General features: G+C 46.1%; 3 protein-coding genes across 3 annotated transcripts in view; all 3 read right to left on the bottom strand.

Moving 5' to 3' along the window:
• Positions 1-135: 135 nt before the first annotated feature.
• LOC139347716 (solute carrier family 22 member 2-like) lies at positions 136-5,628 on the bottom strand. Its single transcript, XM_070987468.1, has 12 exons — positions 5,275-5,628; positions 4,360-4,407; positions 3,909-4,012; positions 3,402-3,556; positions 2,784-2,952; positions 2,376-2,490; positions 2,200-2,300; positions 1,897-2,111; positions 1,424-1,532; positions 1,230-1,342; positions 635-734; positions 136-228 (listed from the first exon to the last, which is right to left on the bottom strand). Exons 1-12 carry the CDS (start codon positions 5,626-5,628, stop codon positions 144-146), a joined length of 1,668 nt encoding a protein of 555 aa, XP_070843569.1. The 3' UTR covers positions 136-143.
• Positions 5,629-8,837: 3,209 nt separating this feature from the next.
• LOC139347718 (solute carrier family 22 member 2-like) lies at positions 8,838-12,831 on the bottom strand. The gene is made up of 11 exons (XM_070987471.1): positions 12,430-12,831; positions 11,940-12,043; positions 11,668-11,822; positions 11,394-11,562; positions 11,115-11,229; positions 10,514-10,614; positions 10,184-10,398; positions 9,994-10,102; positions 9,575-9,687; positions 9,241-9,340; positions 8,838-8,931 (listed from the first exon to the last, which is right to left on the bottom strand). Exons 1-11 carry the CDS (start codon positions 12,829-12,831, stop codon positions 8,838-8,840), a joined length of 1,677 nt encoding a protein of 558 aa, XP_070843572.1.
• A 1,160-nt stretch (positions 12,832-13,991) lies between these two features.
• Positions 13,992-18,941, bottom strand: part of igf2r (insulin-like growth factor 2 receptor) — a 28,827-nt gene continuing 23,877 nt past the window's right edge. The window contains exons 45-51 of the mRNA XM_070987136.1: positions 18,740-18,886; positions 18,435-18,619; positions 18,089-18,275; positions 17,844-17,987; positions 17,682-17,751; positions 17,311-17,595; positions 13,992-17,241 (exon numbers count right to left, since the gene is read on the bottom strand). Coding sequence (XP_070843237.1) covers positions 17,092-17,241; positions 17,311-17,595; positions 17,682-17,751; positions 17,844-17,987; positions 18,089-18,275; positions 18,435-18,619; positions 18,740-18,886 — 1,168 coding nt within the window. The 3' untranslated portion in view covers positions 13,992-17,091. The remainder of the gene's footprint in view (positions 17,242-17,310; positions 17,596-17,681; positions 17,752-17,843; positions 17,988-18,088; positions 18,276-18,434; positions 18,620-18,739; positions 18,887-18,941) is intronic.

Raw genomic sequence — 18,941 nt, 5'->3', positions numbered from 1 at the left:
TCTGTTAGAGTTGAATAATAAAACAAAGGACATGGGGAAGCCTTGCTTTATAGAAAATATTTTTAAAAAAACCTACTTCCTTGTGTTTAGTTGAGGTCAGTGTATTACAGGGAGGAAATCTACACACATGCAGTCAAACACAGTCACACAGTTGACTCCCTGTTGTTTGTGAGGTCTGACTTTAAAAGCGTCTTCATTTGTTGGTTGTCCACGACGTCCTCTTTTTTCCTGGGAACAAAAACACACATTCCATAAGAGTAAATAGAAAACGGCTGCATTCCTTCATACAGATGCATTAGACTTAAAATGTGATGCAAGTGAAACATTAAGATTTTGTTTTCTTTCTCACTCTTGTAATGTTTTGGGCGAATATCGCAAATTAGCTGACATGTAATTTGTTTGCAGTTTTAAAAATGGCCTCAAATATTTCATTAAATGACAACTGTAATGAAAGTCAGTAGTGGAAGTCACTTCATACATTTACATGTGTAAAGTTTGAGAAGTACTGCACTTTTTACTACATTTATTTAACATGTGATCTCATTATTTATTTAACAGCTTATGGACAAAACATTTGATCAGCCTACATGATTAGTTCCAATCTAACACTGAAAGGGGACAAACTGTATCTCACCTGTTAGGAAACTCGATATCGTCAATGGTGTCAGGGAGAGGAACTCCTTTGGTTTCAGGCAGCAACAACACCAAACCTCCAGCTATGAATGCGACCACTCCTGTGAGAGAAACCACAGTGGAGATCGGGATAGGTAACACTGGGACAGGTAAGAATGTCCAATCGCTATTTATCAAGATGCTGTACCTTCTTACCTTGTGCGAGTTGGAAGAATCCAACCAGCAGCGCTTCAAGTTATGAGTTTGTGGCCGCATGACTACAAACAGCGGCTCCTAAAGAGGTTAGCATCAATGCTGCTATAGCATCAGTTCCATGAGAGCTACAGTACAGAGGACCAGAGAACAGCACTGAAGATGTTTTTACTCTCCTCCAGACTGCTTTCAGTTTCATTTTCTGTCGACATCGTGTGGTTTGTTGATCCGATTGGTTGAAGTTAGCCTGAGATAGACGGTGATAGATGGTTCATCCGATCACCAAGTATTTTTTGAAAGTGCCTGCCCTTTTCCAAACAGCTTCAATGAACACATTTGGGTCAGAAGTGTACAGCAGCTGCAACACCATCACCCCCGTCATGGGTAACATGTCCGAGACCTACCGAAGATGATGAACGGCAGCTCCAGCCAGATGGCAGCAAGTCTGTACAGCAGGAATGGCGACACGATGCCTCCGATGTCACACAGAGTCGAACACACGGACACTCCCAGGTTCCTGTATGCAGTTAAGTGTTAACTTCTGCAATGAAACTGTATTTTAGAGGTATCAAAGCAGAGCTGATCGGTCTGACCTCACCTGACAAAGGTTGGATAGAGCTCCGTGTTAACAAACACCACCATCTCAAAGGCCATGGTGATCCCCACCCGACCAATGCAGGCCACCACCGTCTTCAACCAGTGCAAATCTGAGGCGCAGAGACAGAACTGTGAGCATATTCAGGAAGTTCAGATGAAGATGTTCCTCAGAACATCTGAGCAGAAGAACAACATTTCTCCTTCACAACATGTCCTCACACCAAAACAACTGAATAGGTCGATCACCAGACTCCCAGCACGACATATTTGAGTGTTGGAGAGCACCAGTAACAAGTGTACCGGACCTTTGTCATCACATGGTTAACATTGTGACCAGAACTGTTTACATCAACTTTAAAACCATATTCTAGCCCCCAGAAACAACCGTTTTCAGTCATTTTTAAAGACTGACTGCAGCAATACAGTGAAACCAGTAAAAGCCTCAATGACACGGGAGGAATAAGAAGTTCTCACTGTTGGGAATGAAGGCAGTGATCAAGCAGGAGACTCCAGCTACAATGTTGGCGGTGGCGAAGGGAAGGCGTCGGCCGATGCGGTCAATTGTGAAGAGGATGAGGAAGGCAGCGGGGAACTCCACCAGGCTGAAGATGAGGAAGTCGATGTAGAGGTTTCCTCCTGCTATTCCTACCTGCATGATGAGGCCCTGATATACCACAGCACTGGTGAACCTGCAGAGATGGAGACAAGAAGACTGAACATCTCCTACATTCAGGGACCTGTTTGGCCCACAAACCTGTGATCAGAGGTGAGTCTCACCAGTTGTACATGAGGATAAAAGTGTGCTTTCTCATGTTTGGAGTTCTGATCAGGTCCATCAAAGAACCAGTGGGAAAGTCACCCTCATCGTCCGTCAGTGTCTGAAACAATAATCATGATACAGTTGTGATATTAAGTTGAACTGAGATACGAAGCAAACCGCTGAATCGATTTACCTCGAAGTTCTTGGAGAGTTTCTTCTTGTTTTCCTTCGCCATAGCTTCAGTGATCTCCAAAGCTTTTGCAGAATTCCTCTGAGAGATGAGCCATCTCGGAGACTCTGGGATTAACCTGCGGTGCAAACAATTTTCAAACAACCATCTCAGAGACTGTTCCACAAACACAGCTAGCTGTAATGATGCTCTGAGCTCGGTCTCTTCCTTAGTCTGATCTGTTTGATGCAAAACAGCGTCAACAAACCCGTTAACATTTGGCCATTTTGTGCTTTTCTTAACAAGCAGAGAGATGACGGGACGTGAGTTTGGACTTGATCTTTGTTACAGCAGAATACTTAAACAAAAGCCAAAAGGGAACTCCGTCTTAAACAGATAGAAAATGGAAAACAAGGATCTAAAGTTTCTCACCAGTAGTAGGACAGGAAGAGGATGTAGGGAACGGAGATGACGACCTGCAGCCAACGCCAGTCAGTGATGAAGTAGGCGAGCAGAGGCAGGATGAGGTTGCCGACACTGAAGAACATCTGGTACAATATGCCCACCAACCGTCTGTGCTTCACTCCAACGATCTCTGTCACTGACGGACAGACAGGAAACAGAACATGTTTCGTCAAAAAGAGCTAAAACCAGTCAGTGAGAGGACAGATCTCTGCAGAAAGGGCATGAACAAATACACGACTAGCAGCAAATCCACCAAGTCAAACAGTAACACACTGCAACACCAACGTCAGTCGTCTCTTTCTATCTGCTTTATTTAGTTAATTTTTTTCTGTTATACATGTGAAGAGACTTAAGTTTAGTTAATGTATTGTCAAAGTTCAGAGTGCAAAATCATATGTTTTGCCAGTGGTGGATGAAGCATTCAAAACCTTTACCTCAGTAAAAGTACTAAAGTACTAGCATCAAAATACATTTAAATTGAATATACTTGAGCTATATTTAGAGGTGGAGACCATTCCAACTACTTTATGTACTTATTCAATATGTGTGAATTAAATCACTATAAAACCAGAAAATCGTCATTACGCAGCACATATGAAGTCATCCATCCTCCTTTGATTCCAAGGCCTAAGATGGCCCTGAGCACCAGGATGGAGATGTAGCTTGGAGTCACAGCCTGCACAAGCCCTGCAATGGCGTTCAGTATGTTGGACATCAGGAAACTGATCCTCCGGCCAAACCTGCAGCACGAAAGAGAAGAACCATCGGATCAGTTGTCAGTCAGAACAGCCGGCCTCAAATCACGTTCTCAATACATGTGGGGCCTCTTCACTGCATGCTGATGTTAAAGAGGAGGAGGGCCGACAGGAAGCAATGGGGTTTATGGGAAATGTGGTCTAACAAAAGCGTGTAATAGACGTTACCAATCATCTCATCTGTTTTCAGTTAACTAGCACTACTTGGAGACATGTTGATTTGTAAGATCACTGAACGCAGTCTCTGATAGGAAGGTGTAGATCTTAAAGGTGATGAAGGTGTAACTGTAGCCAACAGGGAAAACTAAGTGGTTACAGAAATGATCCGAGGCCTCACCTGTCAGCAAGGTAACCAAAAACAAAGCTGCCAACGAGGAAGCCCAAATTGAGAATGGACTGGTAGGTGTCCACCAACCATGCATCTGAACACACCAGGTTAAACTGAGACCAAAGAGAACAACAGTTACAGGTGTGCACGCAGGACGCCGTCATGTCTCAGACATTCAGGTATTTACTGTTACTTTGGTTGCAGTTTCATAAGATGCTGATCTCTGATTTAACTACAGAGAAATGTTCCACACACACCTTTTTTGTTATATAGTTTATTTTGTATTTCTTATTCTCTTCTATGTCTCCTTTTATATTCCTGCTATGATTGCAGCTGCCTCTAACACCCTAATTTCCCCTACAGGGGATTAATAAAGTCTCATCTTATCTTATCTTATCTTATCTTATCTTATCTTATCTTATCTTATCTTACCTTATCTTATCTTATCAACACTTCTCACCTCTGTAACAAAGGTCTTCCTGCCCTCGTAGTCATACTCCCAGCCATCCTTACAGACAAAAACATATTAGGTTCAAAACAGACGGTAACAAAACTGAAACCACATCAGACTTTAAAGCACCTTTTTATCATTAAAATGAGCCAATGATAAAAACTTAACAGGCACTTGATCACTTTTTGTGTAAATCCAAATGATCCAATGAAGAAATCTTATAAATGTTAACCAATCGTTCAAATGTGCTGCTTTAAAGGAATAGTTTGATATTTTGGGGAATACAGCAGCCAGTTAGCTTAGCTTAGCACAGAGACTGGAAACATGGAGCAACAGCTAGCCTGGCTCTGTCCAACAAAAAAGGCCAATTTTAGATGTTAAACTTTTTAAACAAGACATAATGTGTTAATTGTCCCTATCAATGGACAGAACCAAGCTAGCTGCATTCTTGTTGTTCCAGTCTATGAGCTAAGCTACGCTAAGCTAAACTAGGCTAGGCTAATGGACATATTTACAGTACAGATATGTGAGTGGTATCATTACGATTACGATTGGGTCATAGATCCTAACTGACACAAACCTCAGTCACATAAAGGACCAATGAGTCAGCCAGACCAGATTAACATTATTCATTCTGCTGCCAGGGGATGAAGCCTGCTGGGTATCGATCTTCTCGTCCAGAAAGTGAAGTACTTCCCAAAATGTTGAACCATTCCTTCAACTGCTTCTAATCTTTAGATTAAATGAGGATGCTGTAACTATGCTCATCATTATGGCATCATTAAGTACTATAAATTTTGATATGTTTAGTATCCAAAATCTCATAATCCTAAAATCAAACCATCAAAACACCTGAAAGCTTTCAACGAATTCTACTGCAGAACGAGATAATCCAGAAGGATCTGCTTGGACCAGAGGCCGCACCTTGCATGTGGTAACCGGGACCTCGGTCAGGTTCAGTCCCCGTGTATCGCAGGTGAGCGTCGTGGCGTTCCAGTCCACCTCGTACCGCTCACAGTTGCTGTGCTGCAGCACTCCAGAGCTGTTGACCAGTGGCGCCGTCAGCCTGCGACTGTCCGCCAGACTCCACCCACACGCCTGCGTCCTCTCCACCACCGCCGGGTCCCGACACCAATGATCAGGGGTGAAACCCTGGAAGACGATGCCGACGTACACACCTGAAAAAGGTATCGACAGCAGACAGAGCAGCGCGAAGATCCGCTTCTGACAGCGGCCGAAGGTCCCAACATCCTCCAGGAGGTCATCAAAGGTCGCCATCACCACTGTGATCCAAGGTGTTGGTGTTTAAGATGTCCAAGCAAGTCAAATTTTGTGCTGCTGAGCACAGCACAGACTGGAGTCAAATGGCAGCAGTCTGCTTTAGAGCTTCTGACAGACTTCACTCTCCTGCTAACTCACCGGGTCAATGTGGAGCTAAAGTCCATAAAGCCTGTTAAAAACCATGAAACCTGCTGTGGAGATAAAAACATGTTACTGTTTAATGGAGCTAACAGGATGCAGAGGAATTATGCAATCACTGAGTGGCCCCAAACTGAACGCGAGCCAAGACAAATTCAGTTAGTATGCTTAAAGAGTGCGACCAGAGTTACACAAGACAAATTTATGCAAAATCTGTGTCACAGTACACCGATGCCTATCTCTTGTTTTTGAAAGAGGGCGAGCAGCGCTGGCATTCAGCGTGAGGTCCACTCTTACAGCTCCTGTGTGCTGCATTTGAAAACCTCTGCACTGTGCGACTCCCGTTGGCAGGATAACAACAGACGCTGTGGTAAACAGCAGTGCAGCGCAGACTGAGAGCAAGCGCAGACCATCTGAGGATGGTCATGACTCTGAGTGCTGATTCTGTCTTTTGTCGTCGGCCATACCTTCTCCATCCATGTCTCCGTCCTTTTCCCATAATTGTCCTTAAAGAGCCTTTAGGTTTCTTTTTATCTTCCCACTTCATGTCTTTGGATTATGATCCATCCATCCATTTTCTATGCCGCTTATCCCTTTCGGGGTCGCGGGGGGGCCGGAGCCTATCTCGGCTGTCAACGGGCGAGAGGCGGGGTACACCCTGGACCGGTCGCCAGCCGATCGCAGGGCACATACACACAAGCATTCACACTCACACCTAGGGGCAATTTAGAGTCACCAATTAACCTAATGAGCATGTTTTTGGTCTGTGGGAGGAAGCTGGGGTGCCCGGAGAGAACCCACGCATGCACGGGAAGAACATGCAAACTTCACACAGAAAGGCCCGACCCGGGAATCGAACCTGCGACCTTCTTGCTGTGAGGCAAGCGCACTACCTGCTGCGCCACCGTGCAGCCTTGGATTATGATGAATATTTAAATTTTAAAGTGCGTTAAGTAAACGGGACCTCTCTCCATAACTCTCCATAGAGACGTTAAGTGGCGGAGTCCGCCATTCCCGTGCAGGAGTCAAGCTGCCTTGACAACACCAGCGATTCACAGCAAACAACATTTTCTGTTTTTGTTTGATGTCTCATGATATCAGCCTCTCTGTTAACTGTCCCACAGCCATATCAGAGCTGTGTCAAGTTACTAATGCCGACCCAACTTCAGGCTGTGCTGTTGGACTTTACTGCAGTACTCTCATTACCAAGCTCAAATATTACAGTTTTCCACCTTCAGACCCGACCAGGATGAAGAGTTTCCTCTCTAGCAGCTTTTCTGACAACAGGAAATATTTGTGGCGTTCCACCTGGCTTTTATTTGAAATGTTTATAACTGATTTAGTGTATTTTGTTAAAAATGCAGATTAAGTTATTGTACAGGGAATTTGTGTTATTTACACAATGAGTGCATAAACTAGATATGTTTAATTTAAAACAACAAGTAACTAAATGATTTGTTTGCTGTTGACCTGTTAGCTATTTGGATTTGGAAGTTTGCTAACATATGGCTAATATGAGGTAAGTTTGCTAACAGGGGAGGATGGTTTGAATGGATCAGGAGTCGGTTGATATGAGGACTTGCTGGGTTTTTGGTGATTCAGTACGCTGTAAAAATGATCAGGTGTGTGCTGTGTACATATTAATGTCTTAATGTTAAAGTCAGTTCTGTATCTGACTGGAAGCCAGTGTCAGGACTTCAGTTCTGGGGTTTTATGGTCAGTTTGCTTTGTTTTTCTGAGAACCCTTTCAGCTTACAATAATGCCAACTGATTCATTCGTAAAGCTTTAAAGTATAATTAAGTATAATTAAGATTAAGGGATTAAATACTGCTTCATTGTGACATGTAGTACAAGGCTGGACGTAAATTCAGTGAAGGTTCCTGCTGGAATCAAATGTGTGCATTAGAAATATGTTCTTTTATCAAAGTTTATGATTTTATAGTGTTTCTCTGCACTGCTTACGATACAGATCACGTTGTTCAGGTGTGTCTCTTCACCTCGTGTAAAATAGAACATTAAATGCCTTTTATTTCTTAAACTCCACCCCTGGACTTTCTGAAATGGGATGAAATCTCGAGCCCTCCAACGTTTAACTCAAAGTTACGCCCTTGTACAGAGTCAGAGGGTCTCTGTATAACAAGGCACCTGCAGCTCACCTGTGAACAGATATGCTCAGGTGAGGTGCTGGCAGGAGTTTCACTTATTAAGATGTTGTTTCCTTGTGTAACGGCGCCTCCATATGGATGAAAGTAGAGTTCAGCTGGCACACAATCCTTTCATTCACAACCAATCAGTGACCTTTGTGTTCTGATGGACCAATCAGGAGGAGCGTAGTTCAATATTTAAATGTCATGACAGAGCTTTTGATTTTTGATGCGTATGTTGTTTCATATGTGTGTTGCCTTTTCTTCTTTTGAAACTGTGTGATTTTAAAGCTAATGAGGCTCCAAATAAAGAACAAGAACAAGAATAAGAACTTTTCCTGCAGCTGCTGCTTCACATTAAAGGTGTCCAACTGGTGAAACACAGGGTGGCTTTTATTGTGAAGCAGTCACAGGAAATGCAGTGCATGCGTCACTGATCGCTAACTGCCATCGTTAATCAGAAATGTCTCCACAAACCAAGACGACTGCCATCCTTTGACAGCAGGTCAGTTTTAAATACTGCGGGGAGGGATGAGCTGCAGGTGACAGCTCATCCCAACCCTACTCGGCAGGAAACCGGATCGAGGCAGCTATGAACTGAAATCTTCAGGGAGGTGTTAATGAAAACACTTGCAGTGAAAGTTGTGATAAAGAAAACTTTATAATAATTTAATTCTCTGATAATTCTACCAATATAATAACTCACACATCTCAATTCCAACATCGCGCGTCAGCGAGGCTCGACAAAGACAAACAGTTCCACCTTAACACCAAATCCACAGTGTGGCGATAAGAGTCCAGACTCACAGAACACTTTGAGCTGCCTCCACAGTCCAAAACCGCTCATCAAAGGAGGCAGCTGACAAATTCACGAGCAACAAACAAACAAACACATGAATAAATACTGAAGTCACAGAGGGAGATTAAACCGTCGCTGGATCTTTGTTGGTCGATACGTCGTTGTTGGGCAGCAGGTTGGTCAACTGCTGGTTCTTCAGAGCAGCGTTCTCCTTTATTCTGCAAACACAAGCAAAAAATGACATTAAATGTCGTTTTTAAGCAAAAACAGAAAACAGCTTCTCAGATGTGAGGATTTCTTTGTTAAAAGGTGATGGTGAACTGAATATCTTTGGGAAATGACAGCGTTTTTCACCATTTTATTACATTTTGAAGTGATGAAAATAAGCCTTAATTCTTGATCCCTGATCTAATATATCTAATAGAGAAAAATATTACAGCATCATCAACATATGTGAGAATCTGTATGTGTATCCATAGATTGGTCTCATAAAGAGCCTGAATTCTTCTTTTCTTCAGCGGACTCACCTGTCCGGGAACTCGATGTCATCGATGGTGTCGGGCAGCGGCACACCTCTGGTTTCAGGAAGCAGCAGCACCAGACCACCGGCCACGAAAGCCAGAATGCCTGCACAACACAGTCCAACAGGACGTTAAGAACACAGTCCAACAACATAAAGACCTAAAACTGTGTACAAGTCCAACATAATTTATCAGCAATAATGTCCCACTTACTCTGCAAACCTTATGAGATATGTCAGTAACATTGTGTACAAGCCGCCCACATTTAGAGAACATCCTCATATATCGATCTAAAGTGGTCTGCAGCAGATGTTCTCACTCTGTAATAAGATGAACCCACCGAAGATGATGAGTGGCAGCTCGAGCCAGATGACAGCCAGTCTGTAGAGCAGGAAGGGAGCTATGATGCCTCCAACATCACACAGAGTGGAGCAAACCGACACTCCCAGATTCCTGCAGACAGAAGAACAACCTGTCACTGTCTGCTCGTGGGATCTGTCTCCATGTTTTATACCATCAGTGAGGTGTACATTCATTTTTCTAAACACTGTGTCTCTCAGGAGATACATTTTCCATTTGATTTCGTTTCACTGGTTGTGCTGAACGTCAAATAACAGCTTTCATACTCTAGTTTAGCCTGAAGGTGTCACCAGTGGGCGTCTCAGAACATTAGCATGCTGATTTTAATAAATTGTACATTTGAGCAGGATGGAGTCGCTGGTGGAGGATCACAGAACCCAGAGCCTGTTCAGTTGTTACCTGACAAACGTCGGGTAGAGCTCCGTGTTCACAAACACCACCATCTCAAAGGCCATGGTGATGCCCAGCCGGCCGATGCAGGCCACCACCGTCTTAAACCAGAACATGCCTGCGAGGACGGAGATAAATCACAATGTGAATATAACCTGAGCGGCTCGTTCCTCATCGCCACCCGTCCGCTGAAACTTACTGTCAGGAATGAAGGCGGTGATGAAGCAGGAGGCGCCGGCTACGATGTTGGCGGTGGCGAAGGGAATACGTCTGCCGATGCGTTCGATGGTGAAGAGGATGAGGAAGGCAGCAGGGAACTCCACCAGGCCAGAGATGAGGAAGTCGATGTAGACGTTTCCTCCCAGAATGCCGAGCCTCATGATCAGACCCTGGTAGACGACAGCGCTGGTGAACCTGGAGAGACAGAGGGAGAACGGTCCGGTAAGTGGAGAGCAGCTTCAGTTCTGCATCACTGAAACAATCCATGTGACACAGAGATGATGACGACCTGCAAAAAGAACACACTCACCAGTTGTAGCTCAGAATGAACGAGTGCTTTCTCATCTTTGGCGTCCTGATCAGGTCCATGAAGGAGGCAGTGCTGGAGTCTGCGTTATCATCAGTCAGAGTCTGCAGGACCAAGCACACTTTGAGCAAAGCTGCCGACATCCAATAAATTCCAATAATTCTTTGATGGCTTTACAATTTGTTTTGCATTTAAAAAATCTTCTTTATCCTGCAAGACCACCAACATACCAAACGCTAACACACTTTTTTTAGATCAGTTTTCTTGACTCCACACGGGGGAACTGAAGTGTCGCAGCAGCTGAAGTGCAAATACAGATGCATAAAAAACCTCAACTAAAAACGGCACCTCTGCATAGATGTTGTCTGCTTAGATGTTGTTACACCATGAAGCATGAAAGATGTACAAATTGAGTCAGGTGATGCAGCGTTAACAGCATCAAACATGGTGTCTGTAGCAGCAGTAACGAAGTGTGTCTGGTCCTGTACAGTACAGTACATCACAGTAACAGATGAATGATCTGGTCTGTCTGCGGCGGTCTATCTTGTCGAGCTGGATGCCGTCTGATCTGCAGTGTTAGTGTGTGCTCTGAACCAGCAGCTACCTCGATGTTCTTGGACAGGCTCATCCTGTTCTCTTTGGCCATGGCCTCAGTGATCTCCACTGCTTTGGACTTTCTGTTCTGAGAGAGGAGCCATCTTGGAGATTCTGGGATAAACCTGCAAATACAAAACTATCATGAGTAAATGTAGTGGAGAAGAAGTATAAGTAGCGCAAATGCTCAAAGTAAAAGTACAGTCTTTGAGTAAATGTCCTTGCACGAAAGTGCAATCAGCTGATTTTTTCTGCATTTTTGCATAAAGCATAACGAGTAGCTTCTCACCAGTAGTAGGACAGGAAGAGGATGTAGGGGGCGGTGATGACGACCTGCAGCCAACGCCAGTCAGTGATGAAGTAGGCGAGCAGAGGGAGGATGAGGATGCCCACGCTGAAGAACATCTGATAAACCACTCCCACTGTGCGCCTGAACTCCACTCCCACGATCTCTGTGACTGAGACAAGAAGGTTTGACGGATCAGACGATGCTCCAGACGTGACAGAACAAAGACGAAGAACGTTTCTTCATCGCCAGTTGTGAGGTTAAAGGTCGTTCTTACTCAGAACGTATCCAGCCACCCAGCCTCCCTTCACCCCGAACCCGTAGAGCGTCCTGAAGACCAGTAAGGACGCGTAGTTTGGAGCCACGGCCACCAGGATTCCTGCGATCCCGTTCAACAGGTTGGACATCAGGAAACTCATTTTCCTGCCGAACCTGAAGACAGAAGGACAAACAAGACAGTTTAGTGCTGCAGATTATACTTTGATATAACTGCTATAAACCAATGAGACAACAGCTGACATTTCTGAGACCGACAGATAACAGACTTACCTGTCAGCCAGGTAGCCAATGGCGATGCTGCCAACCAGGAAGCCCACGTTGAGAGTGGCCTGGTACATGTCCACCAACCATCCATCTGAGCACACCAGGTCGAACTGGGACACAAACAAATCCATCAGAACTTTCATTTCTGGCCTGAAACTCAATAAAAAACTAACAAAACTTTACTGAAGTGGGACAGTTGGTCCTTTACGAACTGTCTCCTGTGACCTTCCCTCCTCTCAGCTGAGTGATCTTCATGGGTGAGGGTTGTGTGACTGGAAGCCGTGAGATTCATCTACCTGTTTGTGGTTGCTTGTTAGTTAGCTAGTTCATATCTAACTGTTGTAAATAAACTGCTTAAGTGTGAAAGTTTGTTTTGCATTCGAGCAGTTTGCTCCAGGTGCATTAACGTTACCACCTCCCACTGGACTGGACTGGACTGGACTGGACTGGGACTGACCCATATTAACATGTAGTCCAGTTCGCTGGCGTACTGTACCTCAGTAACAAAGGACCGTCTTCCCTCGTAGTCGTACTCCCAGCCGTCTTTGCAGGTCGTTGTGGGAGTTTTGTCGAGGTTCAGTTCCTGTGTGTCGCAGGTGAGCGTTGTGGCGTTCCAGTCCACCTCGTACCGCTCACAGCTGCTCTGCTGCAGCACTCCAGAGCTGTTGACCAGCGGCACCGTCAGCCTACGACTGTCTGCCAGGCTCCACCCACACGCCTGCCTCCTCTCCACCACCGCCGGGTCCCGACACCAGTGATCAGGGGTGAAACCCTGGAAGACGATGCCGACGTACACGCCTGCCCAGGGCATAGACACCAAACACAGCAGGGCGAAGATCCGCTTCTGACAGCGGCCGAACTTCCCAGCTTCCTCTAAGATGTCGTCAAACGTGGTCATGGTGGCAGAGGTCTTTATTTTTTTTCTCCAACTTAGTGTTTCTTGGTCTGCAGGCTTTCTTTGTGCTGAGACTCCCGCTGCAGAGTGACCGCTGGCATGCCTTTCCTTTGGGCTTTTAACAGGTCAAGCAGGAGCAAAGGTCCACAGAAAGACGCTGTTGATTTAGGGGAAGTTCAGTGGAGCATTAAAACACGTTTGCTATCAGCTTTTCAGACGTCACACGTTTGTCACCTTGACTTGGCAGAGAGCCTCCATCACCTGCACGGGGGTTGGAAGCGCCACACGGTCTGTGGAGCTCAGGAACGTATGCACACAGTGAGCGATGCTGTCAATCATTTAACCTTTACGTCTGGTTTCTGGGAGTCTGTTAGAAATAAGGATTTGACTGGACCTGTTTTTAAAAGGTGATTCCAGTCCACATATGCAGTACGATCATTTCAATTAGTTTTTCCTTTATTGGTGTAGAAGGTCAATCAGCAACGCTCAGGTTTGCATTTCTACAACTTTCAATGGTCCTAAAAGTCCACAGAAAGAGGACTTTTTCCTCTTAGAGGAAGTTTTATGACCTCAACATGTGTGTGGTGACAGGTGGATGGACTCAGCCAGCAAACAAGGGACACCCAGGGACAATCCACGCTGACTGGTTGTCTGGGAGGGATCAGGTCCATGTCACTATGCAAAGGAGGGCACGACCTGCAGGTCTGGTGCTTGTGTTTTGTGAGGATCAGAGGGGTCTTTGAGGCTTTTGGGGCCAAAATCAAGTCTGGAGTCTTTCCAGATGAGTTCATATCAAGTCATTTCTTGACAAATCCAATTAAATTTGACAAGTTTCAAGTCATCCGAACAAGTCCAGGTCTAGTCTTACACCCATTTAGTCAAGTCCAAGTCAGATGTTAAGTCCATCTGCATGAGTCCAAGACAGGTTCCAAGTACTCTGAGACATGTCCAAGACTCAAGTTCTTCAAGACCAGTCAAGTCTAGGGTCCTTTGAAACAGGTCAAAGTCAAGTCTAAAGCCGCTTGAGTCGAAAGTCGTTTCAGAAAAGTCCAAGTTAAGTCTGAAGCCCTTCAAGATGCAACTAAGACAAGTCTCAAGTCCTTCTAAACAGGTTTAAGTCACTCCAGGTCAGTTTCATGTGTGTGATTAAACCACATCAGAGCTAAACAGCAGATCGTATTTATTCAAATAATGCAGTATTTTTTACATCAATGTTTTGTTTTTAAATAGGAAAACAGGCAAAGAGCTGAAAAACATATCTGACAACATAACTTACACCAACTGAAACACAACAATGATCCCCAAAGTACCGAATCATCACACAAAACTTCTTGTGCTTTTTCACTGATTTCTCCCAATTTAACTCATGATCTGGATCAGTTCTCTGCTCCAGCGTCGACAAAAAAGCACAAGAATGTCAATTCGTATCTTCACAGGAAGGAGAGGGTTCAGTACGGGTCCATGCAGACGAACCACACAAACTTTGGTGCTAAATACAGCAGAAACAGACTTTAATGCGACGATGGAAAAAGGCTTCACGTGCTGAATGGTAACACCTGGTTCTCTGAAGTGAGGAGCGCTGCCGCGAAAGACGCTTTCATCCCAGTTCAAAGCTCTTCTAACAGGGCAGGAATTTAAAGAAAGCTCTCCCAACAGCTGAGGTCCACAGGCTGAACGAATGAGAACACTTAAAATGTGAAAAAGTCTGTCAAGTCTGCCAACAACAGGCTCGATTTCATGACTTCTGCTCACAAGAATTACACTAATTTAGCAGTTCTTTGGAAACTGGCCTTGTGTACTCTGTGCCATCGCCTCGATCTTCATGCTGTCAAAGGCTGATCACACACTTCATAATCTCAGATCAGTGTTTTATTGATATGGTTAAAGACCTTCAAAGGTGACAGATTACATGATAAGTGAGATTTTAGAGCAGGATGAGAACAAGCCTTCAGGTCTTCTCGACTCTTCTGGATGATTTCACTCAAAAAGGCTGAAAACTGTCTGTGAGGAGCCACGATGATGCTTTCCACTGGTCATTATGGGGCGCATCTCAAAACTCATCCATATAAAACACTCGTGTTTCCAACGCCAGCTGGAGATTTTTTATCTGTGGTTTTTGGCATCTTACAAAAACTTGTTTAACAAATTTTGTGTACAAAGCTTTAGAAATACCCTGAAAGGTGAACCTTCTACACTGATGGATAGATTTTAGCAACGACATCACGTTTCGTTAATAACTTTAGTTTCTGTGGGCTGAATACTGAGAAAGTGAATCTACGTCTTTCCCCTTCGTACCGTACTCTGTGTACATACTGGAATAAATACTCTCTGTGTATTTGTGACTGCAAATCAATACAGAAGTGGTTCAATCAACCTCCAGTTCGTTTGGCTAAGAGTAACACCTGTAAAGAAACACCTCAAATATCCCATTAAAATACTAACACTGAGTATTTACTGACATGGACGACACTGCAACTAATGATTATTCTCATCAGCGGCTGATCCATTGATCACTTCTTTGACGGATCAATTTAGTTTTCAATCAGAGGACTCGGCTGGAGGAGCTTGAAGAAGTTTGACAAACTAAATAAAAAGGCATCTTTGAGAAGTCATTGACCAAATGTCAAACATTCAGACGTCACCTCGCAGCTCGTGGTGGGCACTTTTCACCGTTTTCTGGCATCTGGTTATACATTTAACACACAGCAGATCTACTGAATGGTGGGAATAACTTGCGGCCTTGAAAAACACTTGATATGTTCTGAACGGTGGAGAAATTACAGCACGTTCAGTTTGAATTACAGCAGCTAAAGTTTGCTTTGTTTCGACTAAACTGGAGCACGTCCGTGTACTCATTCAGCAAACCAAAAACACACCGACTTCACGACGAGACGCAGAGCGAAGAGCCCGCGGGCGAGTTCAGACCGAGCAGGCTTCAAATGAGCCTGAACACTGCCGTGAGTTCGAGCTCAGAAAGAGGACGAGCGTCTTTAAACATAACGAACTTTCCTAAATATCTCTGCTGAGTGCGAGTCAACTGCCTGCTTCCTCGTTTCCGCTTCGCTTTATTTTGTCCTACATGCTTTTGGCTAAAAAGGGCTGATTTCGGCACTACAAAAACTTACCGAGTTAAAATTTCACTTTTTAATGCAGCAGCATCCATAATCACAAACCTGATCTCCAAAAACTGAGCCTTTAATGTAAGAGAGCGTGCAAACTTCCACACGTTAGTGCCAGCGGAGGCTGAGGAAATATGGCTTTGGCGGGTGGGGGGGCGGGGGGGGGGGCTTCAAAACCAACACAACCTAAACAGACATCTCACCTCGAACCTGCGTCCTCCTCAACCGTCCATTCACACTTAAGGCCGCCAGATAATCAGCTCAGACGGCCATTTAAATAATCCTAAAAACAAATGTGGCAGCAATTCACCAGTGAAGACAGCGAGAGGACAAAACGTCCACATTACAGAACATCATCGTCTATGTACAGAGTCTCTGATCAAAACCAGACAAAATCAACCCGGACATGATTCAGCGCTGCAAACGGAAAATAAATCCACCATCAGGAAGGCATTTCTTCTCCAGGGGAAAGAGAGAGAAAAGATCTGCTCTTATAGAAACTGTAAACAGCAAGAAAAGCCGAATGGGCGTCTTCATTCCCTTTAGAGACAACACAAGCCGACACCGCCGCCGCCGCGACCACAGGACTGCGATCTGCGCTCTGCGCTCGCGGCTCTTCTCCCAAAATCTGCTGAACTGTTTCACCGCTGAGCTACATGACGGTTCACCAGCGTTCCTGCCAGCCAATCAGTGCTGCGATAAAGTGCTAAAGCAATGGCACAGCTTCCTTTCAAAGACTTCATTTAAGTTCCCACTGAGACGCCTCATCGCAGAGTCAACAGGACGGGAAAGACGCCGTTTGAGCCTCTGGGGCGGAGTTAGAGCGTCTCACAGGGTCGATTTTAGATCAACGCGACAATGACGGTGAGGCAAATTAGTACATTTCAGAGCTATGAGGGAAAACGTGAGAAGACCGGTCAGAAAAGGACCCGCGGGACGTTTTGAATAATCAGCTATCAATAAATAAGAAAGCGTGTGCTAACGTGGACAGTCTGCAGGCGGAGGAGCGGAGGAGTCTGAGGAGGCCGAGAGGAGGTGACCGACGCCTCCTGCTTCCACGGCGTGTTGCTGCTATGACGGAGACATTCACTGAGAGAGAAGAGTTCAGACTGGAGGGATGAGGAGCGGGAAGGAGGAAGTGACATCACACCCTGAGGAGGTCCTCATCGCTGTCGTCCTCGTCCCGTTTCCTATTGGCTGCCGCGCTGTTAAGGCCCGAGGAGCGAGGTCTGCCGCTCTTCCTCTTCCTGTCCGACTCCTCCAGGAGGCCGACCAGGTCCTCGTCGCTCTCCTCCTGAAACGAGACTCCCGTGAGGCTCTGAGCTCAGGTAACGCCCGGAGTGACGGCGGAGGCGGCACTCACCTGAAGGAAGGCACTGCGATGGGCTGTCGACTGGCGGGGCGGCCCGGAGGATTTGACCACTCGCACCCCCGGGACGCTCAGCACCTCGTCCTCGCTGTCGTCGTCCTGGTCCTCCAGCGAGAACGAGCGCAGGCCGTCGGTGTTCACCCGCTTGGTGGTGATGTGACCGTTGCCATGACTACTCCTGCCCCGCTGGGAGGACGAGGAAGAGGACGCCGGAGGGGCTTCGAGCTCCTCCATCAGCCACTCCATCTCCTCTTCACCCCCTTCTTCATCCATGTTGACCTGAGGACCAGAAGCGTTCACTGAAGTAGAAGTACTGCAGTATCTCATCAGCAACATGAACTGAAAGTACGAGCTTTTCAGCCGACCTTTGAGTACTTGTAGGAGACTTGGTTTCCTCTCCTGCAGCAGCCCGCCACCTTCTGGATCACCAGCTCTCTGTTAGGGAGACAGCGAGGAGGACAGACGATCAACAAAGTCCTTTCAACACTTAAAAACGGACCTTGGAGTGTCCTCTGCCTGCGTCTCACCTCCTCTCCCTCTTGTGGAGCAGCAGCCCCAGCAGACAGACGGCGAGACCCACCAGCAGGACGGTGAGCATCACCCCCACCACCTGACTGCGCCTGGACAGAGTCTTACTGCTGTCCTCGTCCTCTGACTTCATGTCAGCGGTTCTGCAAAGCGACGGCCAACAGCAGGCAGGTCTGTCATTTCTTCTATGAACTGGGAGTAGAAAGCGAAGTCTGGATGTTTGTGCGTGGAGGCGTTTACTCACGTGAGGCGACACACGGCGTTGGTGTGCCACACAAACAGGTACTGGCACTCGTCCGTCTCCAGCATGAACTCGGGGATGCCGACGCCTGCCGAGGGGCTGCAGTGGAACATGATGGTGGACGACACTGTTTTGGTCTTCACCCGCCCGCAGGCTGACTCAGAGGACACCATCACATCCAGGTTTCCTCCTGATGGAGCAGAGGACAGTGACGTGTCCTTAAGTTAATTATCTAAAACATCACCTTTAAGACGAAAGCTGAACTGACGTCAGCAGTGAACTCGTCTGGCTTAACTCATCAGAGCAGACAGGAAGACAATCTGATCCTGGGGCACAAACCAGCACATACCTTTAACGTAGTACTTGGCCTTTGTGGAGGAGCCAATCCTGCGTCTGTAGGGCCCGTTGAGTTTGACCTGGCAGATGTTGGCACCAAAGCAGGAGGGCAGCGAGTCGTTGGTGATGCCGGACAGCTGGATGTGGTAGATGTAGCGGTCGCCGTTGGGACGGATGTCTCCAGATGCCTCATGGTGGCTGAGAGGAGGAGGAGGAGGAGGAGGAGGAGGAGGAGGAGGAGGAGGAGGAGGAGGTGGTTAAACGGGTTTAGGATGGAGACGTGAGTGGCGGCGAGATTCAGACGTTGCGAGCTGTTACCTGAAGTAGAGCGCTCCCAGGCTGAGGCTGGCGCCACTGTCGGGAAGCTGGATCGTCCCGTTCACCATGAACACCTCACGCTGCTTCACCGCACACGCCGAGCGAGTCTCCCAGCCAATCAGAAACTCGCACGATGCTTCGTCGACACTGATCGCACAGACACACGAGAAGGCGCGTTTCAGACTTTAAAACAAACTTTCAA

This window comes from Chaetodon trifascialis, chromosome 19 (genome assembly GCF_039877785.1).
Source record: "Chaetodon trifascialis isolate fChaTrf1 chromosome 19, fChaTrf1.hap1, whole genome shotgun sequence".
Classification (NCBI taxonomy): Eukaryota; Metazoa; Chordata; class Actinopteri; order Chaetodontiformes; family Chaetodontidae; genus Chaetodon; species Chaetodon trifascialis.
The sequence above is the reverse complement of the archived record's forward strand: the minus strand, read 5'-3'. Positions and strand labels throughout refer to the sequence as shown.